This window comes from Phoenix dactylifera, chromosome 5, assembly GCF_051530095.1.
Source record: "Phoenix dactylifera cultivar Ajwa chromosome 5, Ajwa_hap1_PhDact_Kaust_v1.1, whole genome shotgun sequence".
In the NCBI taxonomy this organism is placed as follows: domain Eukaryota; kingdom Viridiplantae; phylum Streptophyta; class Magnoliopsida; order Arecales; family Arecaceae; genus Phoenix; species Phoenix dactylifera.
This window is the reverse complement of record NC_143194.1, coordinates 25,821,830-25,849,277: the sequence shown is the minus strand read 5'-3', so window position 1 is coordinate 25,849,277 and position 27,448 is coordinate 25,821,830. Positions and strand designations below refer to the sequence as shown.

At 38.1% G+C, this 27,448-nt stretch overlaps 2 protein-coding genes across 5 annotated transcripts; one reads left to right on the top strand and one right to left on the bottom strand.

The window, feature by feature from the left end:
* Positions 1–3,259: 3,259 nt before the first annotated feature.
* LOC103712887 (alpha/beta-Hydrolases superfamily protein) lies at positions 3,260–10,125 on the bottom strand. 4 transcript variants are annotated; one of them, XR_005512743.3, is made up of 8 exons: positions 9,647–10,125; positions 8,631–8,675; positions 8,366–8,513; positions 8,078–8,147; positions 7,913–7,961; positions 7,176–7,289; positions 4,871–5,009; positions 3,260–3,594 (listed from the first exon to the last, which is right to left on the bottom strand). XR_005512743.3 is itself a non-coding variant. In XM_008799581.5 (8 exons), exons 1-8 carry the CDS (start codon positions 10,028–10,030, stop codon positions 3,436–3,438), a joined length of 1,092 nt encoding a protein of 363 aa, XP_008797803.4. In that variant the 5' UTR covers positions 10,031–10,098; the 3' UTR covers positions 3,260–3,435. The 4 variants fall into 4 exon arrangements, 3 of the variants coding, with proteins under 3 accessions (XP_008797803.4, XP_088578141.2, XP_088578142.2); XM_008799581.5 differs by having other exon boundaries at positions 7,176–7,273; positions 9,647–10,098; XM_088722015.2 differs by lacking the exon at positions 4,871–5,009 and having other exon boundaries at positions 9,647–10,121.
* Positions 10,126–20,335: 10,210 nt separating this feature from the next.
* Positions 20,336–23,780, top strand: LOC103712886 (transcription factor MYB2-like). The gene is made up of 3 exons (XM_008799580.6): positions 20,336–20,770; positions 20,925–21,054; positions 21,287–23,780. The coding sequence occupies exons 1-3, from the start codon at positions 20,623–20,625 to the stop codon at positions 21,927–21,929; spliced, it is 921 nt and encodes a 306-aa protein (XP_008797802.3). The 5' UTR covers positions 20,336–20,622; the 3' UTR covers positions 21,930–23,780.
* The last annotated feature ends 3,668 nt before the right edge of the window (positions 23,781–27,448 follow it).

Genomic DNA, 27,448 nt, shown 5'->3' with positions numbered 1-27,448 from the left:
GGAATTAAAATTTCAAGTATTGGAATATATTTTGAGCTTCTAAAGGAGTTAGGCATGCTGTAAATGACATTGATATAATATGGGATCCAAATACAAGACTACACCAACCATCCAAGAGTGTATTTTTGTAGCTAATTGGTTTGCCAAGGATGCTGCTTAGATGATGGCTAGATGATGGGAATGCCCCAGTCACAAGCTTGACATTTGAGAAAAGGTTAGCTCGGAGCAAAGATTTGGAATCAAAGAACAATAGAATATATAAATAGAAGTGATAATCAAAGAACAATAGAATATATAAATAGAAGTGATCGAAAGCTCAAAATGAATTTGAGCAGACAATTATTAAAAAACAGAAATAGAGAATGCAAGAGTTTGACATATTTATATTTTTAATCATTTAATAAAATGTATGAGAAAAGTGGAAACAAGTAATAATAGTAAAACCACCATCACTGACAACAACAAATATCATCACTAACTGATAAGTAATGAGTTCTCTTATAAGAAAGAATTATTAAACAAGTCAGGAACTCATAAAAAACTAAGCAGTTGTTTATTTTGATAACCCAACAATGATTTGAGGACGCACTCATTGAAGGGAAAGAAAAGGGGTCACAAAACCTAATAAGAAATATTCAGTAATACAGTGAATTTTATTACTATCAGAACTGCTTTGAAGACGATGGGACTGCCTGCATTAGCTGTATATTTAGCCGATGTCAAAAAGCAAAAAAGAAACAAAAATGTTTTGGACCTCCTCTGAAAGCTATGCCTGAAAATTAGAGCTAAAATCCATTCATTAAATGACATGCATTAAGTGAAGCTTGACTACATGGATAAAGCCATACACTATGCAAGGCACAGTATACAATCACTTTCTGCTCATTCAACTATAACTAGCAATGGAATTTGACAGCCCTCAACCACAAAAAGAATACATATCTTGAGAAATCACTAGACAAGTACCGGGACCAAATGAATTGACAGCCAGATTAGACTTTTCAATTAGGCACCTTGTAAAATTTTAAACCCAAACCCAACTTTGGGATAAGGGGAAGCCATCAACCTCATGCTCATTATATGTCGCATGACCAATTGAAATGAACCAAATCCGATGGGACATTTCATAAAGATATTGAGGTTAAGGGGTTAAATTGGTATGGTAAGAAAATGAGAAACCAAATGGCCACTCTAAGAAGGCTGAAGGGATGAATTCATGTGGACTTCTTAAGGCATTCTTCTATAACAATTCTATCAAAATCAAGACTCCTTGACTTTGGAATGTGAATTTAGAAAACTGGAAGGAGTGAAGACATTGAGTTGGGTACTTTCTATTCAACTCCATATAACTAAGGTTCACATAAATTATATACATTCATGGCAATTAGATGTAATAAAGTGTTATTTTGTTTTTTTCAATGTTCAAGGTTAAAAGACATAGCAGGATAGTAACTTGATTGAACAATGGACTTCATATACACTTAACGTAGGAAAGGGAAACATATTCATTTGTTCTTGTGGAAAGCACATCGGATCATATAAATTCGGAAAGAGGATAATTTTTATGCATGTTGTCCATGACCTATCCAAGTTCACCAATTTAAAATGCAATAGTAACTGCTAGTCCATGAATTTATAGGAAATACAATTCTTTAACAAAAAGTCTAAAATCCGTATTATTCACAAAATCCTTGAGAGACAAACTTTAATTCACTTATCAAGCGGGTTTTATCCTCACAAATATTACAAGACCTAAAAGAAATTTTGAATCATTGATCACAAGTGTAACATGGTTACCTCAAGTAGTCAACAACAAAATAGAATCTAGATTGTTTAAGATTTTCTGACAAAAATCTGGAGTAGATACATGTTGATCTAAAAGAAAGTTCTTGAATCTCAGCATCCCAATTGACAGTCCTTGGATAGTATCTCCATGCATAAATAATCATCAAAATATGATTTTTTTGATAAGGTTTTTTATAAAAAAATGAAAGGAAGGAGTCAAGCTCCACCTGCTTCGTTAAGAAAATGAAGAACATATACGGCAAAAGCAAGAAGCAAAGCCCAGGAAAGTTAAGGATAAGGGATACAAGTTTGATAAAGACAGGATTAGAGAGGGTGGGTTAATTACATTCCAAGACTAATACAACTGAAGAGCATCTCTAAGAACATCTGCACCATTCTTGCCCTTTGATAGGAAGATTCTGGCATTGTATTCTCTCCATAGAGTCCAACAAATTGATCTTTACATAAAGTTATAACCAACTTATTGAACAAATGTTGTACTAAATATTATGCAGATTATTTTAACAAATCAAATATCTGCTGTGAGGTAAGCCTTGGTGCAACAGTAAGGTTGCTCCATTGGACCTGCATGTCATAGGTGGAAATATCGAAACAACCTCTCTGCATGTGGAGGTAAGGCTATGTACATCCGACCTTTCTCAAATCCTATAGTAGTGGGAGCTTCATCAACTGGACTGCTCTTTTCTTAAGATATCCACTGTACTACTTATAAAATTCATACAATTTTTGTTTAATAGATGAGGTTTATTCTTGAACAACATGGAACTAAGCTCAATTCAATATTGTACCATGTTTTGAAAATATGCCTTTCAGGTTTAGGCTAGAACTATTTAATCAAAGAGGTTTTGATTAGAAACCTTCAAATCTATCATCATGTTTGAAGTTAATTATCAAGTACAGAAATGATGCTTACTTCATGGAGATCAGATCCAATAGTCAGGATCTCTCACTGATGATTAGTTTTTTTTCCTTTTTATTTTCTTTTTTCTCTTTTTTGGAAGTCTTTAAAAATGATCACACTATGTGATTACAGATTTGATACAATAAAATTGAAGAATTGTTCGAGAGTATGCTATTTTCTCATTAAGACAAAGTCAATATATACAATTAAATGGCTTATAGTCGATCAACATGACACCATGCTATGGTTTGCATATACTACATCGAGGGTCCACGTAGAAACCCATACAATAAATAGAAGAACAAATTTACACACAGACCCAACAGTGTAGGCTACCATATTAAACCACAATGAGGCCAATAATGTTATCTTGAGGTGGTTCATTCCAAACTACTTGTAGAATGTAAATAGAATGATTGCCATAAGAATGATATCTGGTTAAGGAAAACAATGTATGCAGGCTTCACTTATAATAATGTAATATAAGATATTAATCATGTAACTACCGATTGAAGTAGGTTTGGAAACATCAAAGAGAATAACCTTCATAAATAATAAGAAAAGAATAAAGCTTGTATTTCCGTTATATTGTTAGCATGACAGTTGTGACCTTTTCAAGTGGTGCATATCAATCTGGAATTTCAAATAATTTGCACAGACAAGAAAAATTATGGCACTAAATCAAAAGTTATAGGAAAAGGAAAGCTCTAGAAGATCTTGTCAACTAATCAAGGAATTTTCTCATAATGTAAGTTCTTCAGCCATGACAAAATTATTTCTGCACCTTTTTCCCATGAAGAATCTAACATCATATCATGGGCAACATCTTCCACGCAAACTGGATGCATATCATAAAACTTTGCTGTTTCATGAAGCCCTTCTGCGTCCTGCAGTTTAATAAATTTTATAATCTAGCGTAAGATATTTTAAAGGCAAATAATGTCAGAATAAGAAGCCAAAAAATACACTTTTTTGTTTAGACGTCATGAGTCCAGAAATGGCCCTAAATTATCTACAGCAAGCAATTAAAAAGCAGAAGAGGACTTCAAGAAGAAAATCTAAAAGGCATCATAGAGATATTTTATGAGGAACAATTAAGTACCATAAAATAAAACCACCAATGTATGTTCTGCAGAAACAGAGAAAGAGAAGGAAAGAAAGTGAGAAAGATGGAAAAAGGCAGCTATTCTCTTTTGAGCGTTCCATAATAGATGCCCATAAACACGCTTTTGCATGTACACATGCATACATATGTACGTGCATGCATCCATGCACGTGCGTTCATGTGAACACGTTGCAGGCACAAACCCAAAAAGATAGAGCAAAAAATATAAATTATAGATAAAATATAAATCATGGAATGCCGTACCGGCCCGTACCGGCCGGTACGGGCCGGTACGTACCGGTCCGACCGTGGACCGGTACCGGAACGGATAAAAAACCGGTATTTCCCGGTTTTTTATCCGAACCGGCCGGTTCGGAGCCCGTACCGGCCGGTACCGGCCTCGTACCGGTGCGAACCGGCCGGTTCGCACCGGTACGAATTTTTTTTTTTTTAGAACCACAGCACCGCGCGCTGTGGTTTTTGAAACCACCGCGTACCGGCCGGTACGGGACCGGTACCAGCCGGTACGTACCGGACCGGTACCGTACCGGTCCGGCCGGCCACCGGTACGGCGGACCTTGATATAAATATAAATTCAGTCATCTGCTCAAAGCTTTAACAAACCTTTGGAGCTGATAGTTCAGATTTTATCTCATCTTAGTCCTTTCTATGGTTACCAGCAAAATTATCAATGAGATGAAAGCTACTGGATTAAACTTTTAGATTCAAGAGTGGAAAAGTTGACAAATGGTCCATTCCTAAACTTTTGGCAATTACAGCAAAAGCAGCCACCCATGCCTGAAGATTAAAGACCTAAACCTGCAGAAGGAATACTAGTGATGCTCAAGCTTCACGCCTCAAGGTCTCCACCTGAGCCTCTACGCTTTCTCTTTTTGATACATTAATCGCATTCCATAATTTACCATAGTATGTGGAAAGTGATTTTTCTATACATCCCACAACTTCATAATAATTAATGGAACATTTCCTATCATAGGATCCACATAATCAAACAATGTTAAAGAAATATGTACCGATAGGAAAATATAATTACTCACAACTATGAAATCATCACTTGAACCCATTACAAGGAGTTGTATAGAATTCTTTGACACTGAAGGTACAGGCAAAGATGCATTAAGCTTTTTTAGGTCGAATAATGGCAGCTTCGAACTTTCTTTCATTAGCTCCTGATACCTATAATGAATCAAAAGCAGGATCCAGAAGTCCATGTGAGAAACCAATAAAGGATTAAGAAAAATTAGAAATTAAAGACAGTTAATGCTATTTACTTTTTAGCCATTATATTACCTCTGGACTGATGTAATAACTACTGCAGGAACATCCTATTACCTAACTTGGCCTTCAATGTGAAACAATGGCAATAAGGAGACACATACAAACCACAAGTTGACAGAAGGCTTCTATATGTATTACTCCTACGATATGTTTTTACTATATAACTAATTATTTAATATTTCACAAGCAAGTTGTTGACCATTGTCATTTATGGTGTCTATCTATGAACTATAAATGTTTGTATTTTACCGTGGTGATACACGTGAATGCTAAGTGCACTAGTTGCACATTATTGTTATTATCTAGCAGGAAGGTACATAAGATTTTTTTTTTCTATCACAATCGCATCATAAATTGTTAGAAGCTGGATTGGATAGAATCTCTACAGGTAAATATAATATTGATTCCACTTTCTTTTAGAGTATGAGGTAAGAAAATGCTATCTATAAATAAAGGAAGACAATTTCAACCTAAAAGAATAAAGAGTAGAGGACCACAAAATCAAAATATGTTTCCAGGTTTTCCAGCATCATAGCCCTATATAGCATGCCAGAAAACAAACATGATATCTCCATACCCATTATTGTAAGAGACTGCCACATAAGTATGTGTAAATATGAGTATAAAACAGAAGTCAGGAAAAATATAGCACTAGTTGATAGAGAAGCAGAATAATTTCCATGCCCTCTTTCCTTGCATGAGGGCTAGCTTCCCATTATACAGTTAAGAAAAAAGATAATTTAGTACATTTTTTTTATTGAGAACTCCTTAGGGTGATCCAAGACTTCCACATTGTTAGGCAGAAATTGAAGTGTAGGTGGATAGCTTTAAAAAACTAGTTAAGAAAAATACTAGTCAGGAAATAAAAATAACTAGATGAATTATGAATTAATTAGTAAAAGAAATAAAAATATGAAGTTGCGTGGCTATTTGAGGATCTAATTGTAACATGAAATGTTAATAAGTGAAAGAACAATATTTTCCTATAAATATATAACACAACCAATCAGCAATCAACTGTTCAAAAATTCAATAATCAAGCTAGTGCAAAACAAACTTGATCAAATGACAAATGATGAATACGAAGTTGGATGCAAATATCCTATTGAAAGTAATGAAACTTATAGGATGCATCAAATTTAAGGTGCTAGGAAAACCAACAAGATAGACATGAGGTTAAAACAAATAAACCCCACACATCCTGCCAACTACCTATCATTTTTATCCGAGACAAAAGTATAGTCCAAAAGCAGTCCAGCTGGGCTACCTAGGTCTAGGTGTCCAAGACACTTACAGGGTCCACATAAGCACTTTAGTCCTTAGCAGGCCAGCTGAGCACCTGCCTAAGGCTACGTGTCTGCCTATTAAAACAGTGCTTTTTGTCCTTGTCTGGATCTCCCAGACACCTCTATTCCAATAACTCCCCTTGCCCCACTATCAATTACCCCTACCCCTTCCCTTCAGCCAAAATAAATAAATAAATAAATAATAAAGGAAGAGGAGGTAAACAGTAAATATCGACATTTTCTTGAGCAAGATTTGCAACTTTATAATTACTTTGTAATAACAGGTCAACATCTTACCAACATTCAAAATAATTCGGAGTAAAAGCAGAGTTCTTTTTTTCCTTCAAGTCTCAAACAAAAATGTGGCCCTTTTTTGCATCACATGGGCTACAAAAGTGATGAAGGATGATTAGGTGCTCTTTATGCTTGTTTCTTGCTGTTCTTTGAAGACCTAATTTATACATTCGATGGGCCGACATTTGATAAGCAGTTTGTAAGAAAGGTAACCAACCAAGAGCTTTCTTCTATGTTCATCTGAACTATGTATGCATGTCAAGATAAGTTTCTAGGTACTAGCAATATGAATCTGCGCCAAGTTTATGATCGATTCAAGCTAGTATACTCTTGGAACAGTAAAATTTAATATTTTTGATTGAAAAATAAATGGGCAAAGACATGAAAAAATGGTGGGTTCATTTTCCCTTTCAAAAAGAAAATGGATTGGTCATTTGATAAGAGTTTAGTGCATTAATAAATTATAGTGCAATCATGCACATACCTTAGGACTAGTTGATCTTCCATTGTTGAAGAAAAAAATGTTTCTCTGCAAAGGGGCAGAGAATTTGCAAAAGCTTTTGCAGCCAAGCTCAGCGTTACCTGATAAAGGAATAAACTGAGTATTGATAATATTCACCTAAAATCCAGAATGTCAAAGATCAAATATTATGCATAAATGACAATATGAAAAAGTAGGGCCACTACTCAAACTAGATTTTCTTTCACAAATCTTCATGATGCACCATCTATACCTCAAAAATTAAAACCTGCCATCAACGATAAGTTGGAGCTTGTGCAGTCAAGCAAACAAGTGTGTGCATATGCCAAATTGAAAAAACCGAAGGTTGTGGAAAAGATTTATAAGTTAATGATTGATATAATGAAGGTTTTAAGACATATATGTATTTGACAATGCCAACAGCAAGGCCTAGCATTTCTAAGTAAACATCAGTGTCTGGAAATGATTTCAGCTTTCCAAGTGATTCTTTTGTTGTTAATAATTATGGATTTGATAGAAACATGGAACCATTCCATGGTAAAGTGCAAATGCATTCATTTTCACAGTGAAGGTTGTTGCCTTTATCAGCAGGGAAAAAGGACAAACTACTCCTAGAAAGTTGAAACATCTACTAGATAAAATATAAATCAATATATGATATACTACATAGTATACTAACTGCATATAAATAAATGTCCAGATCATGAGAGGAAAAAACAGACAACTTGGACACTATTTACCTTAATAGCGGCAATCGGCTTGGTCATGAGATACCGCCACACTAGACCACTGCACGTAAATAATATGACATACTTTATATATGGGTCATTTTATTCGAATAGGAAAATAAAGAGATTAGTCACATAACAAGATAATGGTCACCCTTTTTCTGTATGCACAATCACCTATTTCCAGAAGGAGGAACAGAACATACAAGCACAGCTCCTGCAAGCAGTGGGTGACAAGCATTCCTATCTACAATCAGGAGAAATAGTTTTTAATATTCTTAAGCCCTCTAGTAACAAAAAAGAAAAACAAAGCATAAAAGTATGTTGAAGTATATTTTACCAAATCAGCAGTTTCATCAAATCTGAATCACAAAATAAGAATTTGAAAAGGACAACATAGAGAATTAAATATGAAAGTTAGGGCAATAAAAGAGAAATATAGTTAAGTGTGAACTGTGCACCAACCATCAGAAGATGTTTGACTGGAGGAATACTGATCCATCATGTTTGAAATGTATGACTGCACAATGAGTCCTCCAAATGAATGTCCAATCAAAACGGGTGGCAGGCTGACCTCTTTTCGGATGAAATCAGCTATATCACTTGTATGTGTCTACTGCATAGGTTTTCAGACTTTGATAAGATTGAAGTACTTAACAGGGCACCTCCAAAACCTTCCAGCTGAAGCCAGTAGGAGTTACTCTGAAAAATAAAAGATCTGCTGAAATACCTGGAGAGTGCCTGCTACTGCTCCTGTAGGCACATCACTTTCACCCTGACAGCATAGCAAAGTATGGTACTTAACAATATAAACTAGATATTTACATAGACTGATCAGAGGACACTGCTCAATTCTGACCGACGATAATGAAATAGTGTGGTAACTCATCATGAATATTAGGTTACAAATACATGGTATTTGAAGAAGTAATTAAAGCAGTATCTCAGTATAACTAAATAAGATTATAATGAAATATGCAAGTAATTATGTAATTATATGCTTATAGAAGGTCCAAGAGATCAGAGAAAAACTTTAAAAACCAATTGCTGCTTCAATTCCTCCTATCGGTATAATTCTAGAAAACTTAATGTGTATGTGTGTGTGCATGCATGTTTTAAATTATCATTCTACTGGTTGGTTTGAAACCCTGATCCCACCAAACAAACTGAGGAAAATACAAGGTAGACCATCTAAACTCAGGGTCTCGATACTAATTCAAACTTAACAACATTTTAAAATTAAACACATCGATTTCTTACCTATGCATCAAGTGCTCGCAAAATTCATGCCCCACATTCCCTCTTAACCGACACAGTGATCTCATACGTTTAGCTACACATCAATTTACGGACCACCTTATCTTCCCAAACCTATTCACAGAGACGATTCTCCTCTATCAAATCCATCACGGAATCTCATTATCGGAGTCATCCCAATTCCTCCCATAATTTTTTATATTTCAGAAAGATAAATCACAAAATCATTTCAGAACAAAATCATACAAAAGGAACCACAATTGACTTAAAACCCCCAAAAAATTGTCCAACCTGACCCTGTCGAGTACTCTACATTGTCAGCCTAAGCCTCGCCACTTTCCTCTTCTCACACAAGCAGTAAATTCGTCGAGCATCTAACGGGCAAAACTTGACGACGACTACTCCAATGGCATCATCTTCGTATCCAAATTATATGCATAGCCGAAAAATAAATAAATAAATGATAGAAGTGATCAAACGAGGTTAGACCTGGCCCAAGAGGCTGAGGGCGTAGCAGTCGAAGCCGGCGCGGGAGAAGAAGGGGAGCCAGTGTTCGGCCCAGCACCAGGCCGCGTGGAAGCTCCCGTGGACGAACACCAGAGGCGGAGGGCGCCTTCCTTTCTCCGCCTCCTCCTCCGCCGCGGCCGCCGCCACCGCGGCCGACGAGAGGCCCTTCTGGAAGATGACCTCCATGTTGAGGCCGGAGGGCAGCCGGTGGAAACGACGAGACTGCCCCTCCATCAGCGGGTACGGAGCTCGCGCCCTGTACGCGGTGGCGAGGGCTGAGAGGGGTATCGGGGTCTTTTTCCTAGGCGGCCGGAAGGATAAGGGTAGAGCGGATTGCGTCGGGAGCGTGAGAAGGACGGCCGCCATGGCTGGGGAGTCGCGTGGAGACCGGCTCACGTGCCGTGCCCGGAGGTCAAAGAGAACAGCGCACGTGATTCGCTCACGGAGCGTGGAGGATTGCCTAAGACTGCCACGTCATCCTTACACGGAAAAAAGTGAGATTTTGTGGACGGCTGTGATGAAACCGTGGGTTGATGAGGCAGTCATCCGAGCCTCCCTGTAACTTTCCGGGAAATATATCAAGGTCGGTTAACGGCTCAACCTAGTACACAGTCAAATTGGTGGTGTCGATCAAGTAACCAATTATCCACCTTGATTCCAAATTGATCGAGAACACAATACGACATTTTTTTTTATTCTAATATAGAGATCGAATCATTTGGATACGTACTTAGCTATCTTTATCCATTGATGCTTGGCATCAATGCTTGATACTCAAACATGAGTATAAATGGACAAAGAGGAACATGTTCCAAAAGCAATGCAGGCATCAAATTTGATGATCCAAAGAAAATTAATCTACATGCACATGTAGAAACGAAGACACATGCAGTAATATGTAACTACTTATTCCAGATTCTCAGGTTGTATTGTTGAAGGTTTCTTATTGAGCAAAAGTAAGTTGTTTATTCGCATAAGGTAAAGGTTCAATGATAAATAGCCTTTTTCATGGATAAATTTAACAATACATATCATGAGTAGATACCTTACTTGTGTTGTTGATGAGGAGAGATTAGCTTATTCTATTCTATTTGTTCTAGAAGGTTGATCATTTCTATTAGCTTGCCTAGATGTTTATGGGAAAAAAACCTTTCCCATGGATAAATTTAACAATATATATCATGAGTAGATACCTTACTTGTGTTGTTGATGAGGAGAGATTAGCTTATTCTATTCTATGTGTTCTAGAAGGTTGATCAATTTCTATTAGCTTGCCTAGATATTTATGGTAAAAAAGTAATTGTCTAATCGAAACTAGTCAATGAATGTATCCTAACCCAACAAAGTCTTCAAAACCGACCTTGATTCCATTATAATTATATCTTATCTGACTTGTCACCTACGTAAATTTGACGACATTTATATTATCTGAGTGACAAAAGAAGGTGAGAGAGCCAATTGGGCAATGGTCCAGGCTTGACAACCCACATTTGCGAGCATATTATTTTTCTGATTTCTTGTCATTGATCTCAAACGGGGTAGTTTAGTGTTTGGTGTAGGGTGTACAGCTACTCACTTATAATTTGAAGTGCTTCTAGCCTAGTTGAATTATAGGTCAAGTGTACAAGTTACCTAATGCTCAGTTTATGAGAAATTCACGTTTAGAGCTTGTTGGAGTTGTTCAATTCAAGCTCAATACGATGAAGGGACAACCTTTTGTGTCATGTATCCACTACTTAACCTATTTAACCCGTTTAATCTGACTTGATCAATTTAATAAACGGATTATGTAGGTCGGATCAAGTTATCTATTTAATAAACAGGTAGAATTGATATATGAATTTTTAATCTATTTAATAAACATGTCGAGTTTGAGTTGACGAAGTTTTGATCCGATCTGCATCCAACCTAACCCGAATCAAATCCGACCTGACCAGATTGCCACCCCTACCCAATAGTAAGAAACGGACCTCTCGAGTGTTAGAGATCCATTCAAAACTCAGTTTATATAAAGTTAATTACAATCATCACAAAGTTGGATCTGGCCATGTCCATGTCCAAATTACATTGGGCTAACTGGCCTATATGTCGATAAAAACACCATTGTTTAATCATTTTTACATGGGCTGACAGTGTCCTAGGCCCAACAAGTGGAGTTGTTGTGTCAATATAATGTGCTCAGCTAAACCTCCTGAGCCGGTTGCTAATTATTAGATGAGCATAGAAACTAATTAGATTCCACATCACTGAGGTTGTGTGCAAAAGAAGGCAAACAGTGTAAAATATTGCTAATCAGAGCATTTATGGTTTGTAGCCCCGAGGAGAGAATGGAATTGGGCAGGTCATAGGTGCTGGTCTGCTTAAGGTTAAGGTTGTTGATGACTTTATGCTGCATTCCATATATAATTTCTATCACACTTCCATAAAAAAGCTAATGCTGAATAGATTCTGATAGGTAAAAATATCATTGCTTATGAGCTTGTAACTCTCGGAATAAAGAATATTTAGCGAGAGCTGCATGCCCGCTCCACCACCTGCCCTTCTAGAATGCTTATTGCTAACGTCTTGAGTGCGGTCGTAAACAACCACTCGAATACGTAAAGTCGAGAAGCACAAACTACCTTGACCATCCCTGTATGATAACTTTATTAAAGGTTCTTCTGGTGGCAGTCCCAGCTAGCTCGGCGCACGTGTTAAATATCCTCTTAATCGGATCATGACTCCTAAACAGAAGGCTTTCGAGTCCAATAAAATAATGCAGGCAGTCACCTTCTAGCTTAATTTGGAGCCTGAGATCCATCACCTTTCATTCCCTGGTCTTGAGCCTGTGACTTAAAGACCAAGGAAGCATCGACCTTTGGTGCTCGTTCCAGTCTAAGACGTGCGTCTCTTGACAACCCTAGATCGCACCAGCATCCGAGGACCGATGGTTTGTAACGACAGCTAATCGATCTAGTGCTGACGAATGACTGGAGCTTAATAACAAATGAGACATATCGTCTTGACCTTCTTGAGCAAAGTGATCTGGTGTCACATGATATTATATGTATATTTTTTAGGAGAAACTTTGTTATGTGGACTTTGATGAGTTTTGTATGATTCCTCACAAACTAGCATCGATTTGTTCACGTTTTGAAGAAGATTTATTTTATATATACCATCAGTTTACTCTGAGTTGTTTATGACGTATGATTTGCATGACTGCTGAGAAAACCTCCATTCTTACTGCCTAACTTTATTTTCAGCATATAATGGCTGCTTTCAATATTTAATGGCATAGCAACCACCAACACCGTTCTAAGAACCCACGTTTTTTTTTCCCTCAGCATTTCAAACACCCAATGCCGACGTTGTAGATCTGCAAATGATCAGTCTCAGGTACACATCTTAATTACATGCTCTTCTAATCACATTTTGAGACCAGCAAACTCTGGGTTCGGTTCATTTTGAACGTTGGCTCTCCAGGGACAATATAATTAAGCAGTGACATAGACCATCTTCTGAACTCTGGGCATGGGATCTCCAAGTGCTCAGCCTGTGCTCTCCAACCATAACAGATGTTGCTGTGGGAGCGTGGTTGCTCCCAGCACAACTGAAACCATATGCATGTTCCCCTTGGCAACCAGTCACAAGGACAGCAGAGAACTAGCAGCTAGTTCTTATGAGATAATACATCATTTCAATAAGAAAATGGCTTACAACTTCAAATAACAATATCCAAATGAATTGTTGACTGATGACTACAGCCTTACTATCAAAAGGAGCATGCTAATGACCTTAAACAAATCATTTTTTTCTCATGGGCGGTGGTAGCAGTTACCAATGGGATGGCAGGACCACTAAAACTAATATGAAATTAAATGTCGATCCATCTATAAGACAACGTTTGCTGATTATTCAAATGTTATGGATAAAAAGTTGTCTTTGAATACCTACTTAAGCCTATGGTGAAGATACTAGCCTAGGTATCAGGAAAGAAAATTTACTCCACTCTTTTTTTCTCTAGTTCCTTCTTCAAAAGTTGGTCTATTCAAGAAAGAACAGATCCAGTAAAACTAGTGGAACTTAAACTAATGACCTCCATTAAGTAAAGTTGATACTCTTTAACATTCCATGATCAAGCAGAATTGTTGTACTTAATTAGCTCTCCTCAGTATCGATCCCTGCTTATTTTAGTCTTGAATTGATGTCAATATTCCTGCATGTAATGCTTCCTGGGCTCAGTAATTCTCTCCTTAATCCATGGGCATAAACAACTAGTGGGCAATGTAAAGATAGGTCCCCCCCATGCATGGTAAAGTGCAACGTGACATCTGTCCACCATTGAAGAGGTGTATACCAACAAACTTGGTTTAACTAATGATGCTTCACCATCCTTACCCATGTCATCATAAGTATTACGGTCGTCATCGTCACTGTCTTCCGTGTCATCGCTTAGAATCGATCTAACCCTAAGAGTAGGTTTAGACTATACGATCCACTAGGATAAAATAAAAAAGAAAAGAAAAGAAAAGATGCGTGAAGGGAAAAAGAGAAGAAAAGGAAATGATCATCGCAATCGTTTTCCATCCCTTGGAGTCATGAGGTGATCAATGACAATTTTTATCAGATTCATTGGATGTGCAGCACCCTGAATTGAAAACCTGCCTGGTGTTGTCACCACCTACCAGCGTGTTGGTGGATAGGGTTGCTTCCAACTAGGCATCGTCAAACCAGACCAATCTATGCTTCAAACCTTTTTTCATAAAAATATTCTTCTTTGAAAAGAACCTCCAAGTCCATTTAGCTATGGTGCATTTAGCACCAAAGTATTGGCACATCAAGTACTTCTTGATCTTTTTCACTATTTCCAACTAATGAGAGGAATTTGGACCTGGAGAATTGGCAAATAAGGACTATTCTCAGTGTCCCAAGTCCACAGAAAAATGCTCCCATTTCTCCCATCCCCTAAATTCGCAACCATAACCCTAGACTTCAGTGTGGCATCCAACTTTGGCCGAGCAAGAACCGAACAAGCACCCCCCACCCAGTTGTTCTTTTTTAAAAAGACAACTGCTGACTAACAGCCCACAAATTAAACAGTGAAGTGGGTTAACTTTAGCTACAGTGGGAGAATCTGGCCATATAAATGGCACAGTTCGATCATATTATTGGCAGGGAATGTGATGCTGTGCACACTGGATCGATCACACTGTCCTCACCTGAGGGTACCTTTGTCCTCCTCTCCAGTTGATTTGGATGTTACATGCTATGGGTACTCCACTCCAGGGATGGACAGTGATCTGTGACTAGTCGAATGGCCGCAGCATTTATTATATCGTTTGTTTGACTGTTAAACTGTTATCCTTAAAGAGTACCAGGAGTCTTCAGCAAAAAAAAAAAAAAAAAGAGTACCAGGAGAAGCTGATTCTTCCTGCTATTAGTTCATAAAATAATCAGTGTGATTCGTCCTTCCTATGTCCTTCATATGGGTTTCTACCAACCAAACATCCATAATATATATGGATGTTTTACTTTATTTCTTTTTCTCTGAACAGTGCTATCATATATGTTACCTGTGCCTTTTTTTTTTTTTTTTTTGTTGTTGTTGTTGCCTGCCTGCCTGACAGCATACATTTCCTATCTTTTTTAGAGTTCACATCATTTGCTTAATTTGATGGGCTGCAGTGGCTGTAGGTTTTTCCAAAATGCTGAAGTAGACCATCTAAAAAGGAATAGTAAGTCCTGTGCATTCCGGAACCCATAGTTCAGATGATGCTGGTTTCAGAAATGAGAAAAGACACACTAATCCTGCTTATCATCAAGGTGGGCAGTTGTCTAGGGCTGTCAAGCTAAAAAACTATATTCTGCCTAATGATGGTGGGCAGTTGTCTAGAGATATCAAGCTAAAAAACCGACGCTGTGTATACTGTGTAAAACGTTAGATTGCACCAGTAATCTGATTCCAGCAATTCGGTTTATCTAGCTTCTGCACTTTTATGTCGTCATGATAGGATGATAGCTCTGTAGATTGGGTAAGGTGAACAATTTGGTAAACTGCTCTAAAAGTATTTAAAATAAATAATAAAAATATAGAACTTTTAACTTTATATTGCAGTTGCTAATTAATGATGCAGATTACCTTAAATAAAGGATCATTTACCAAATCAAATAGAAATGGATCTTAACACCTTGACACTGATGATGCCATTGATTTGGAGAAGGACAAGATCATTTTAAGTGATTAGTTATGCAAGGCCTCAATGTTTACACCTAAGAAATAAACGATCATCGACTAAATATAGTAAATAGTCAAAATATAAGATCAATAAAGATTTTATTAATCATTTATGCATGACACAAGCCATATTTGGCCACTTGTCATGTATACATGCAAGTAACTACTCGCAATCACCAAGAACAGGTAGGATAAGAAACCAACCAAAGAGGATAGTGATTGTTGGAAATATTTACCAATCTGCATAATAAGAAGAGAAAGATGCTTTATTTGAGCATACACTCTGCATACCTGGATATTTAACTATCTCAACATTGGACAAAGTTTTTATGCCTCTCCTATGTACCATGATGAGCATCGGGAGGATTCCGCATCCATGACCTGGTCTAAAATTTTCCAACATAACATTCCATTCCAACTTGGCGAACATTGATCAGATATTATATGAAAATCATAAGATCTATGGACAAAGGCTACAGGCATGCTAGATCAAACAAATCGATCAAATATATATGGTCAATGAAGGAAAATAGGTTCTGTATCTTAGCAAAGGACTTCAACTTTCTAATAAGATGCGAATATTGCAAAAAAGAAAAGAAAAAGAAACCACTAAGGAAAAGTAATAACTTACAAGTAGGGAAACAATGAAAATTCGATTATATAGAAAAAATAACATTAGATACATCGACATTTGTTCTCCAAAGTACAATGGACGTCATGCTAGAGAATGGGATAAATCGATAGAGATTTAAGATGGTGGCACCTAATAGAATAGAATCTCAAAAGAAAAGAACTAAGACAGATTGTTAGGGTGAAACTTTCAAGAGAATGATAGCATGGAAATGTTGAAATCACAATCAATAAGTATGAAAATCATTCTAGTAAGACGAATTTATGTTGTTAGAGAAAACAACAGGGAAAAAACTTTTGATTCTCATAGAAAAGTCTCAACCAGTTCCTTAGACCAAGAAGTGGCTAAAATTTTTGAACAAGACTACAAAACAACTCAAGAGACAATAATTGGAGGTCATAGGATGGCCAATGTATTGAGCGGTGAGATTTTATTTCATGAAATTGGTCAACTATAGTTGCACTCTAAGAGAAGATTTGGCGGCCCGTGCAAGCCATTGAGTAATTATTTCATGTGCTATTTGATTTTAAACTCAAAGGGCATCACTATAATTGGTTTAGAAAAACCAATCAATTGGGCATTCAAAAGATATGGTCAATTCATGTAAAGATCGAACGTATATCCAAGTCTACCAATATTTATTTCATGTTCTTCTTGACTTCAAATTAAACCTAGGGGCATCATCACAATTGGCTTAGAAAAAGCCAATTAGTTGAATGCCCAAATACTTGAGGGGTACATTTGAGTCGGTTAGAAAAACCGATAAAAGTATGGATTATTACTACAATTGAACCATTCAAAATCATGACAATTATTATGGTCTCTATGTATGATTGATCTATTCAACAATATGGCTATTGTCATAGTTGATGAGTTTGATCAATCTAGTCAACACTATAGTTATTATGATGGTTGATAAGTATGATCAACCTACTCAACAATATGGTCATTATCATAGTCAATAATAATGATCAACCAATTCCAAGTTATGGCAATTGTTATACCGATTGGCATAATTGGTTTGTTTAAAATTATGTCCACTATTGTGGCCAATAAGTGTGACCGACCTATTTAAAATTATGGCCATTATCATGACAAATATATAATTAACTTCTTCGAACTTATGGCCCATATCATGATCGATAGAATGTCTGATCGATTTTAAATTATGATTTATCATAGTTAATATATATAGTCGAAGGGTTAGATGTTATTATGATGTGTTGTAGTCAAGATGATTGATCAATTAGTAGCATATTGTTATGATCAACCTAACCTTTTCTACATTTGAACTTATGGTTATCCAACTCAACAACAATATCCATCTTCATTAAGCCACAGGGAAAAAATGTTTCCACCCAAAAATTAATCAATTTTCTGTCAACAATAGTAAATGATCAAAATTTTGAGACTGATCAAGATTTGGCTAATCATTTGTGCATGATGCTGAAAGAAACTAGCCACTTGTCACTTATGCAAGAGGCCATTTGGGTAGTTAATTTCTGGGATTAAGTTTCTAAAGGATATTGAACAAGTAGGAGTTCTTCATGTAGGTAACCTCAGGCAACCAACAAGGAGGGAGTTACCAAGATGACAAGAAACTAAGCAAAAAGTGTGATTATTGCTAGAAATTCATAACTATCAATCTGCATAATAAGAGAGAGGCTTCTTTTGGGCATATTCACTCTACATATATGGACAATGGACTGCTTCGATGTTAGTCAAGATTTCATAACCTCTCATCATGTATACCAGAACAAACGTCGAGGATTAGCTACATCTGTAACGTGATCTAAAATTCTTCAACACGGCATCCCTACCTTGAAGGTGGTTCATTGAGCATCAACAGAATTTCACATCCAGGCCCTTATCGATTTACTACCCCATTCTCTAACATGATGGTCATTTCCTTATGGAGAATACTTATTGGTGTATTCAATTATATTTCTTTTATGGAATCAATATCTTTGCTATTGTTTCTCTACCTATGATTTATTACTTCCCTTTGCTTTCATCGTTGTAGAACATTCACATCCTACTAGAAGGTTTAAACCCTTTTACTAGGGAGCCGAAGCTGCTTTCCTTGATCAACTATATCTATCTGATCAACTTGTCAATCTGACATGCTTATAACCCTCAATATATAGATTTTGTGTTTTTAGGAAACACAGTCATATGGTTAAATAAGAATTCTATATATCCATATTAAAGCAAGCAACGATGTATAGTCTTAAATTGAATCCCCCATCCATCATGCCTACATATGGAGATGTATGCAATCTTCTCATAGCAAGAGAAAATGTGTCATGGATTTACTAAAAATGTGAAATTAAAGAGGAAGCAAAGACTGACATCAAATTGACCCTCCTATATTCTTAAAGGGAATAAGATAAGTATTACCTAAAGATGCCGTGCATCTTTTTCTATAGGTATAAGATATGCAGATATTAATTATTCCGTGGCATGCTACATTCAACATGAGATCTGCTGCTTTATAGGTGATAGAAATGTAATTGTATGTGGTCCATGAAAGACTATACATTTATAAGAAAGACAGCATCATCGAGACTTTTGGACTGTCTTAGATAAAAAGAGCTTTATGTGCATTCAAGGAGAAGGATGGAAACTTCCAAATCATGTACAGGTAGAGAGACACAGGCCTTTTTGCGATGGAGAAAGAATATTGATAGTAACGGCTCAGTTCCTGTAGCACTCAAGCCTATAATGTCGTAATATGCAGATGTATAACCAAATTTGTTGCTATCTAGATTGCACCCTATATATAAATGGCATCTGTAATGTTTTATTTGTTTAACTTTGCAAGATTTATTAAAGCCTTCAGTCTCCATGTACAATTCTGATTATTACAAGCTCTAAAATTAATTTTTCTTTAAGTAGACGGACACGAAGCAATTTATCTGTCCATGTTGAATAATTAGATTTTATAGTTATATAGATTGTAATGCAAATTGAACTAGCATACATAACAAAAACAAATCTCTGGGTTGGAGAAATAGGGAGAAGCTATTTATTCTTTCTCCATTGGATACATGTTGATTAATTGTATGATTTTTCTTCAAACAATGAGAGAGAGAGAGAGAGAGAAAGAATCTTAGAAAAGTGGTATAACTTTATTAGCTTTTACCACGGCTTTGGACGCAATTGGAATATTAGAACAAGAGTTGTATCATGTATGGAAGGTTAAACTTGGTGGGGGGTGGTTCTCAGGTGGATAGTGATATAGATTCTCAAGTTTTAACTCCTTTTGCTGCTATTCACCTGACATGTCTTATCCAAATTTTGGCATAGATGTTCTGATGGACAATCCCCTAAATAGGCCTAAACAATAAAGAAAAGCCCATGAAGTGAAGGATGCCACAATAAACAATCTAAATACCATGTTCACACCTCAGGACGCTGTCTCTTAACTGGATGCCTAATTTGGCTTTTGAACCAGCAAGAGTGCATGAGGAAAAGGTGCTCTTGTTTTTGTTCGTGTGAGGCAGACATCCTTTGAAAGATGAAGCCTGAAAGACCTCAGATGAGATGAGAAAAAGGATGTCCTTAAAATTCCAACAGCTGAAATGCCGCCAGATTAGGCAAACCAGATAGCTCCCACCACTCTCTCTCTCTCTCTCTCTCTCTCTCTCTCTCTCTCTCTCTTTCTCTCTCTCTCTCTCTCTCTCTCTCTCTTCCCCCTCCTAAATCTCTTAAGTTCAATAATATAAGCTATGGTGTGATATATTAGTCAGTCAAACACGTTTCATGTTGAAAAGAATCCGCAAACACCTTCCAAAAGCAGCTTGAATGAATGACCCATTCCCAATGAAAACTCGGTGTCCCCGTTCTTTTTTTTTTTCTCCCACTAGAAGCCCCAAGTCTATGAGTAGGAGTAAACCACCTCCAAAAATTCCTTCATGATTGCTCCAGCTCTTTAAATAAAGGAAGCCTATAGAGTTCACACATAGGTTGCTACTTTATTTTCCAAAAATCTATATCCCATTATAGGTGGGCTTTGGCTCTTCTTGGAATGGTCTATATAACATGGGACTTAGCTGCCCATCTCCTTTGTAGCATCTCCTAGAGAGCCTTTTGGGAGGGGTGATAACAATGTCTGAAAAGAGGGGATCCAACAAATATGAGGAGGACAAGATGGAGCTCAGGAGGGGGCCTTGGACTCTCGAGGAGGACGCCCTCCTCATCCACTACATTGCTTGCCATGGCGAAGGCCGGTGGAATCTCCTCGCTAAGTGCTCGGGTAATCATCAAAGCCTACATATAGTTCTTCTTTTTCTTTTTTGTAGCAAGCTAAGCCTATACATACTTAGCGAGATTTTCCGACAAAAGTCACAGCTGTGTTGTATGGACTTGTTACTAATCTATGTAGCTAATCTTTTTTCGTATGCCTGTAGGCTTGAAGAGAACAGGTAAGAGTTGCAGGCTTAGGTGGCTGAATTACTTAAAACCAGATGTAAAACGCGGCAACCTCTCTCCGGAGGAGCAGTTCTTGATCCTTGAACTCCATTCCAAGTGGGGAAACCGGTAGATGATCATTTTTTTCATCAACTGATCACTTATAATTAATTCTCTAGCATCTGGTCTTATTCCATGTAATAGATTAGTATTTGTTTGGCGAAGTTTCTTGCTTCATATGTTGTCAGATAGTAATTCCAAGCATTCGTCGCATGATACCAGAGATAATATTCTGCTATAGTCAGCACATCTTTCTCTCGTCACCTTCTGGTGTTTTTTTTCCCTTTTTTTTGGGATTTAGTTGGTCCAGGATTGCGCAACATCTACCAGGGAGGACCGACAACGAGATCAAGAACTATTGGAGAACCCGGGTTCAGAAGCAAGCAAGGCAGCTCAAGATCGACGCCAACAGCAGCATGTTCAGAGACGCTGTCCGTTGCTACTGGATGCCGAGATTGCTCGAGAACATGGGTTCATCTCAATCCATGCCATCTCTAGTAGACTCCAATGCTACGACCACCGCCGGTATGATGGAGCAAACTCCGCATGGGCCTCCCAACCAGTTCTCGAATCCACCCATGCACCGCCCATTTGAGAGCTGCAGCTCCTACGAGCCGCCGGGCTCCGAGAATCACAGTCCCAGCACCTCCTCCCGCTCGATGGCGCTGCCCCAACTCCCAAACTTGTCCGAATTCTCATCGGGCCCTCCCGATAATTACAGCGGTGTCTCCTTCAATCCATTCATGACCGGCCACTTCGTTAACAATAGTTACGGCCTAGACGCTATGGATCTAGACCCAGTAGTGTCGGCAGCGCAGCTTGGCTTTTCAGTCTCAGACTACACCATGGCTGACAATAATTGCGTCGACAACATTGGTGATGCCTTGTGGAACATGGATGAGTTATGGTATGCAAGAAAGCTAAATGAGTGGGGTGGAATCTAGGTCCCTTGTAAAATTTTCCATTGCGAGTGTAAGTGCAAGCTTATTTTTGCGTGTATGTGTGCTTTTGGAATTTGAATGAAAGTCGTTTTCTCCAAGTGAAAGAAAGATCTAGCTTGAGAAGGTGATGGAGGCTGTGGGGATAGAGAAAGAATGGTTGGCTCCCTGACTTGGGCTCTCAAGCCATGCCAAAGAATCGCATGTGTGGTCACTTCACTTTGAATCAAGTTGAGGCCGGGGAGGGGAGGGTTTAATTGGATGGAGGTGGACCATGATCTTTAGTCTCTCAAATTCTTATCCTCCCCCCCGAATCATCTTCCACTCAGCTGTTTTGGAGGGTTAGAAAGGCATGTTTCAAACACTCAAGACCCACCAAAGTCCTCTCCTACTGATTCTAGGAAGCATGGCTTCCAAGCTATCTGCATCTCTACACTCCCTCTTTAGAAAGGGCCCCACTTATAATTGGATGGCATCACCAGCATGACATAAACTAAAGCCAGGGTTATTGGGATCAAAGGTGTGATGGCCGAGGAAGGGGGCATGAGGCTGGCTCTTTGTGGTCGAACCATCTCATCAAGAGTGCGATGGATCACCCTCTTATTCCCGTTCGCCCTTGGCATTTGCCCGATTACCTGTCGTACGTGGGACGTATCCATGTGAATGCCACGTGCCACGTGGGACACGCCGACCGTGCCGGTCTGCAGAAAAACGATTTGGGCTACATGTGGTGCCGTGGCCGATCCCATGCAAATCCATCTCTTTTTGCAGTTCCAGTACTCGTCCGACTCTGCTTCGATCGAACCAAAATTATTCTAATCGTTTTACTGATGACTGATGTCCATACGGAAGAAAAAAAAGAAGCAAGACTGTTGCAACTCTCCTTCATTTGGTGATTAAATATTTCAATTGTGAGTAGTTAGGTAATACTTCATTAATTTAAAACATTTGGTAGTGCCCCAAGAGCTCTTCTCAAATTGAAGACCAAGTTGGCAAGTGATTCTTAGCTCACAACGTTTTAAATTTCAGCTAGATGAGCCACTTGCTAGAGTTGCTAATATGCCTGAAAGGAATGGTTAGAGGTCCCAATTAATATGCCTAATTTCAGTCAAAAAACCTAATATGCTTGTTGTCGATAGCGTTTAAGGTTAGACACCCATACTGTTATAATAGTTGTTTAATGTTGATCAAACTTCCAATAATTCAGCAATGCTCTGGTTATCTCAAAGCGATCCACATTTTGCGTGGATATTTGAATACCAAGAAAGAAAGTGCAAGAAAATTTATACGATTATCATTGATTATTTGTATATGATAGGAAGAAATACTCTATTTTCACTACCAAAGTAAAAAAATAAAACCAAAGAAGCCAAGAAAAAATATATATTGATGATTGCAATGAAGAATCCATACTAGCAACTGTGCTTGGACGAGAACCTAATTTACAACATATTGGCTGCTTAGCCTTCTTAAGCTTCCTTTTTGACCCGGAACAGAAGGGAAAGAAGAATCCATCCTAATGCATCCGGACCGTCTTATTGCCGGTAATTTGCCATCCCAATTTATGGTACAAAATTTGTGGAAACCTTAATGTGTTGAACTCTAAGTACACATCATACGTTTTCATACCATATGAACTTATAAATCAATCCCTGCTTTGCTTGAGAACTTGTGGTTGGTTAATCCTCAGCAATTGGAAATTAGATTTATCAAAAGGAGAATACCGTTTGACAAAGCAATGGAATAAAAGAATTGTAGTGCTTGAGAGCAATTCAAAAACCTGCTCCGAGGTGGATGATGATATGGGCCAGAGCGTGACAAATAGAGGTTGTTTGTAGTTAAGAAGCATTGACCGATTATACCAATCCCTAGGATTGAAGAAAGTTTTCTCTGAAGAAAGCGTACAAAAAGAATTTGACCACCGGTACATGGTTTGAAATGCATGACACAACAACGATACTAAATTTTAGGGAAGCCACCCCTGGTCCTTTTATGTTATGTCAAGTCTATTTCATGGGTCCCATTTAACCATATAGTTCTAGAGAGAGAGAGAGAGAGAGAGATGTAACTCCAGTTGTGAAAGAATATGATACAATATCCAATCATACATTAACACTTGCAAATTGGGGGGTAAGGCTTTAAATTACTTGCTTGATGACTGGCTTTTTTTCCAGAAATTGTAGATCTAATCGATCCCCATCAGCCCTTGATTGAAGGGAATTTTATAAATATTTTGGCAAATAAAAGTATAGTATATATAAACTCTGGTGTGTTGCTAGTTGCAACACAAACTTGTACTTAGGATGTGACCTCCATCCGAATTCTGATATTATGGATGGTATTTTTCTTCGAAGTATCTATCCAAAAGGGATAATAATAATAAAGTGAGTCATACCCCATATTGAATCTTGAAGGATTTGTTTAATTTTGTGCTTTGTATTCAAACACAAAGTTATGTTGCCTAATGTACTATAAAATAGGCCAAGTAAGCCTTGATGATAAGATGGTTATAGCACGTTACTTAGGCTTAGCTGTGCTATAAATCATATAGAATTGAGGACTCATTTCATGAATTCTCAAGAATGAGGTAAGAAAATGTGAAAAACCTAATTACGGATTTTTTTTCTTTTTCTCTCTTTTTTTTTTTTTGTGCATCTTAGGGCGCATATTCCGGTAAAAACCACAAAGGATGCGTAGCAGCATCAACAATCAAGAGCATCCCTAAGCATGAAAACTACATAATCTTATTGAAGTTGAATTGGTATGTGTAAAGTTTGGGGCCTTTTATTGTCATGTAGACAAGATGCCCGCAGAGGCAACAATATGGGATAGCAAGTATACATTAAATTAAGAATCTGGATATTTAAATAGAATTGTAATATGAGTTCTTTGTTATAGATTGAACTAAAACACAGTAATTAAGTTCTCTCATTCAGGAGAAGATACTAACCTACTCATACTGCTTCAAACATTTTTGTCAAGATATAATGTCAGTAATCTCTTCAATGGAAAATTTGCAAGAGAACATGGTTTAAATCCTTTGACAGCAGATTTTTGGTCAACTACAAATGCATTAGTACCCACATGACTCCTATGAAACAGTGGCTAAAAAATCAATATCAGTTACAGGGGTTTTTCTTAACCTCCATTGGTTAAGTTTAGAAGGCTATAATTGCTTGTCGATATATTTTTTAATGAAACTATCAGAGCTACATGCTATCAGAATTATTCCCTTGCTTCTTTTTTTGTGTGGAAGTAAACGTACCATTCACCATTTTATTCCTTAGATGCAGGTAATAGCTTCTTTTTTTTACTCCCAGTAGTCCTGCCTGCAGGCTAGTTTGTGTTGCACAATGGGGGGGTGGCCCTCTCAACAGTAGGCCGCTTGGACGGGACTCAACCTAGGCAATCGGCCTGCCCCATGCATCCACTCAATTGATGCAAAATTTGATGTGAAATGCCTGATGCCAGATGCGTCTGATACGGTATGTACTTTAATTCACAACCAATCACAAACAAGAAAATCTAGTTGGAACTATTGGGGGAAAATAAATCGGGCCGCTGCACGTCAGCATACCGCCAACACGTGATCAGAAGCGTCCGACCTGGAGCCGCCAGATCTGAAGGCGCCCGACCTGGAGCCGCCCGACTTCAGGGCTCCCGACATCAGAGCTTCTGACCAGAGGCCCGACTTCGAGACGTCCGACCCGGGCACCCGACCTTAGCATTCCTCATCTCGAAAGCCCGGCCTCACCATTCACCTGCTGCGGTCACATCCTTCTGCAGCTCGACCGGAGACCATGCCCTGCTACTGCTGTCAACAATTAATGTGCATGGCCTCTGCTGATCTCCGGCTCACTCAACAATTAATGCGCATGGCCTCTGCTGATCTCCGGCTCACTCAACAATTAACGTGCATGGCCTCTGCTGATCTCCGGCTCACTCAACAATTAAAGCTATCAACGGACCTCAAGCCCTCCAGGGCAGACAGCTAAGCTCCTCAGTCACGACGACTCACTGACTCCGGCCTGACTCCTACGGTAATGCATTGATTCACACGATCGCGCATTAATTCATATGATCATGCTCAATCACAACGGTAACCCGTTCACCCCATCACATCATAGGTACACCTGTACCCCTCTATAAAAGAAAAACCCCTCATTCTTAGAGGGGGCTGGACTTTGAAACTCTGGGATATATTCTCTCTCCCTCCACATACTTGCCCTCTCTGACTTAAGCATCGGAGGGCCGGTGCCGAAAACCCCGACCACCGGCTTTTTGCAGGTCTTCCGGAGGACGCCGCTCGCTGACGGACTGCCATCCGCCATCTTACGCTGAAGCTCCTCCTTCTCAACCACTGGTCGCCTCCGGGTTCAATTTCCAGCAACAGAAACCATCTCATGTATGAATCAACATGCATAAATAATAGCTAAAGAAAATGACATCCAATACCGACCAATCACAAACAAGCAAACCTAGTTTAAACCAACTCATTTTGAATCATCATGCATAAGTAATAGCTAAACAGAATGACATCTCATACCATGGTGCTTAGCAAACACATCACTCATAGTCTTAAATCAAACGTGGATGCTGGCTGGAGATAAAATGACACTATCTAGAACAATAACCATGCAAGATATGCATTGCATGCATAATATTATTTTGAATATTGCAGGCCTAACATTCTTTTCTTCTGTTTCCTAGCCTTGATCCCAAGCACAGTACACCTTTATAGAAGGTTTATGTGGTGAAGCTTATAATTCCTCCTTTGATGCAAGGTTGGCTACTCCATAGGGTTGACCTGAGGATTGACTAATTAAGTGAAACATGAATCAATCATTTCCTAGGTTGTTTTCTCAAAAAAAAAAAAAAAAAGGAAAAAAAATCCTAGCTAGGTTGAACTAATGTATATGTCCACTTGGATATTATTTGGCTAGATTTTGGGATGGACTAAGTTTGAGTCTTCTAATCATAAATCATGGACTTCACCACTAAGCAAGGACTTTTTGTTAAACATGATCATAAATATTGAAAACTCATATGCAGGTTGTTCAATTTCATAGATAATTGAGTGATGCATAAAGTTTGTCAGATAAAACTAACCTCTTCCTACATAAGTCGTCACACATAGCCAAATAAGATATGCCTAAAGCTGCAAATGGATCAGATTGACCCATGACCCGATCTGACCTACTTAGACTTGACCTAACCTATTTTGGAGGACTAGTAGGGCTGTGTCGGGTACTAAAATTTGACCTATTCCATTTTTTGAGTCAGGTCTAGGTTTACTGAATTCAAACCCGCTCTAACTCGATCTGATCTATTTGAAATTTGGATAATTTTAAATTTTCAATCCTATGATCCGACCCGAGCCAAGCCGAATCTGTAAAATTTTTTGGACCTGGGAGCTACAGCTCGTGGGGGTACAAACACAAGTTCTAAAGTCATAAATGAATTGATCCGAATGGGACCCGACCCGGACCCAAATTGGACCTGAATTTTTTGGGCTGGGTCTGGGT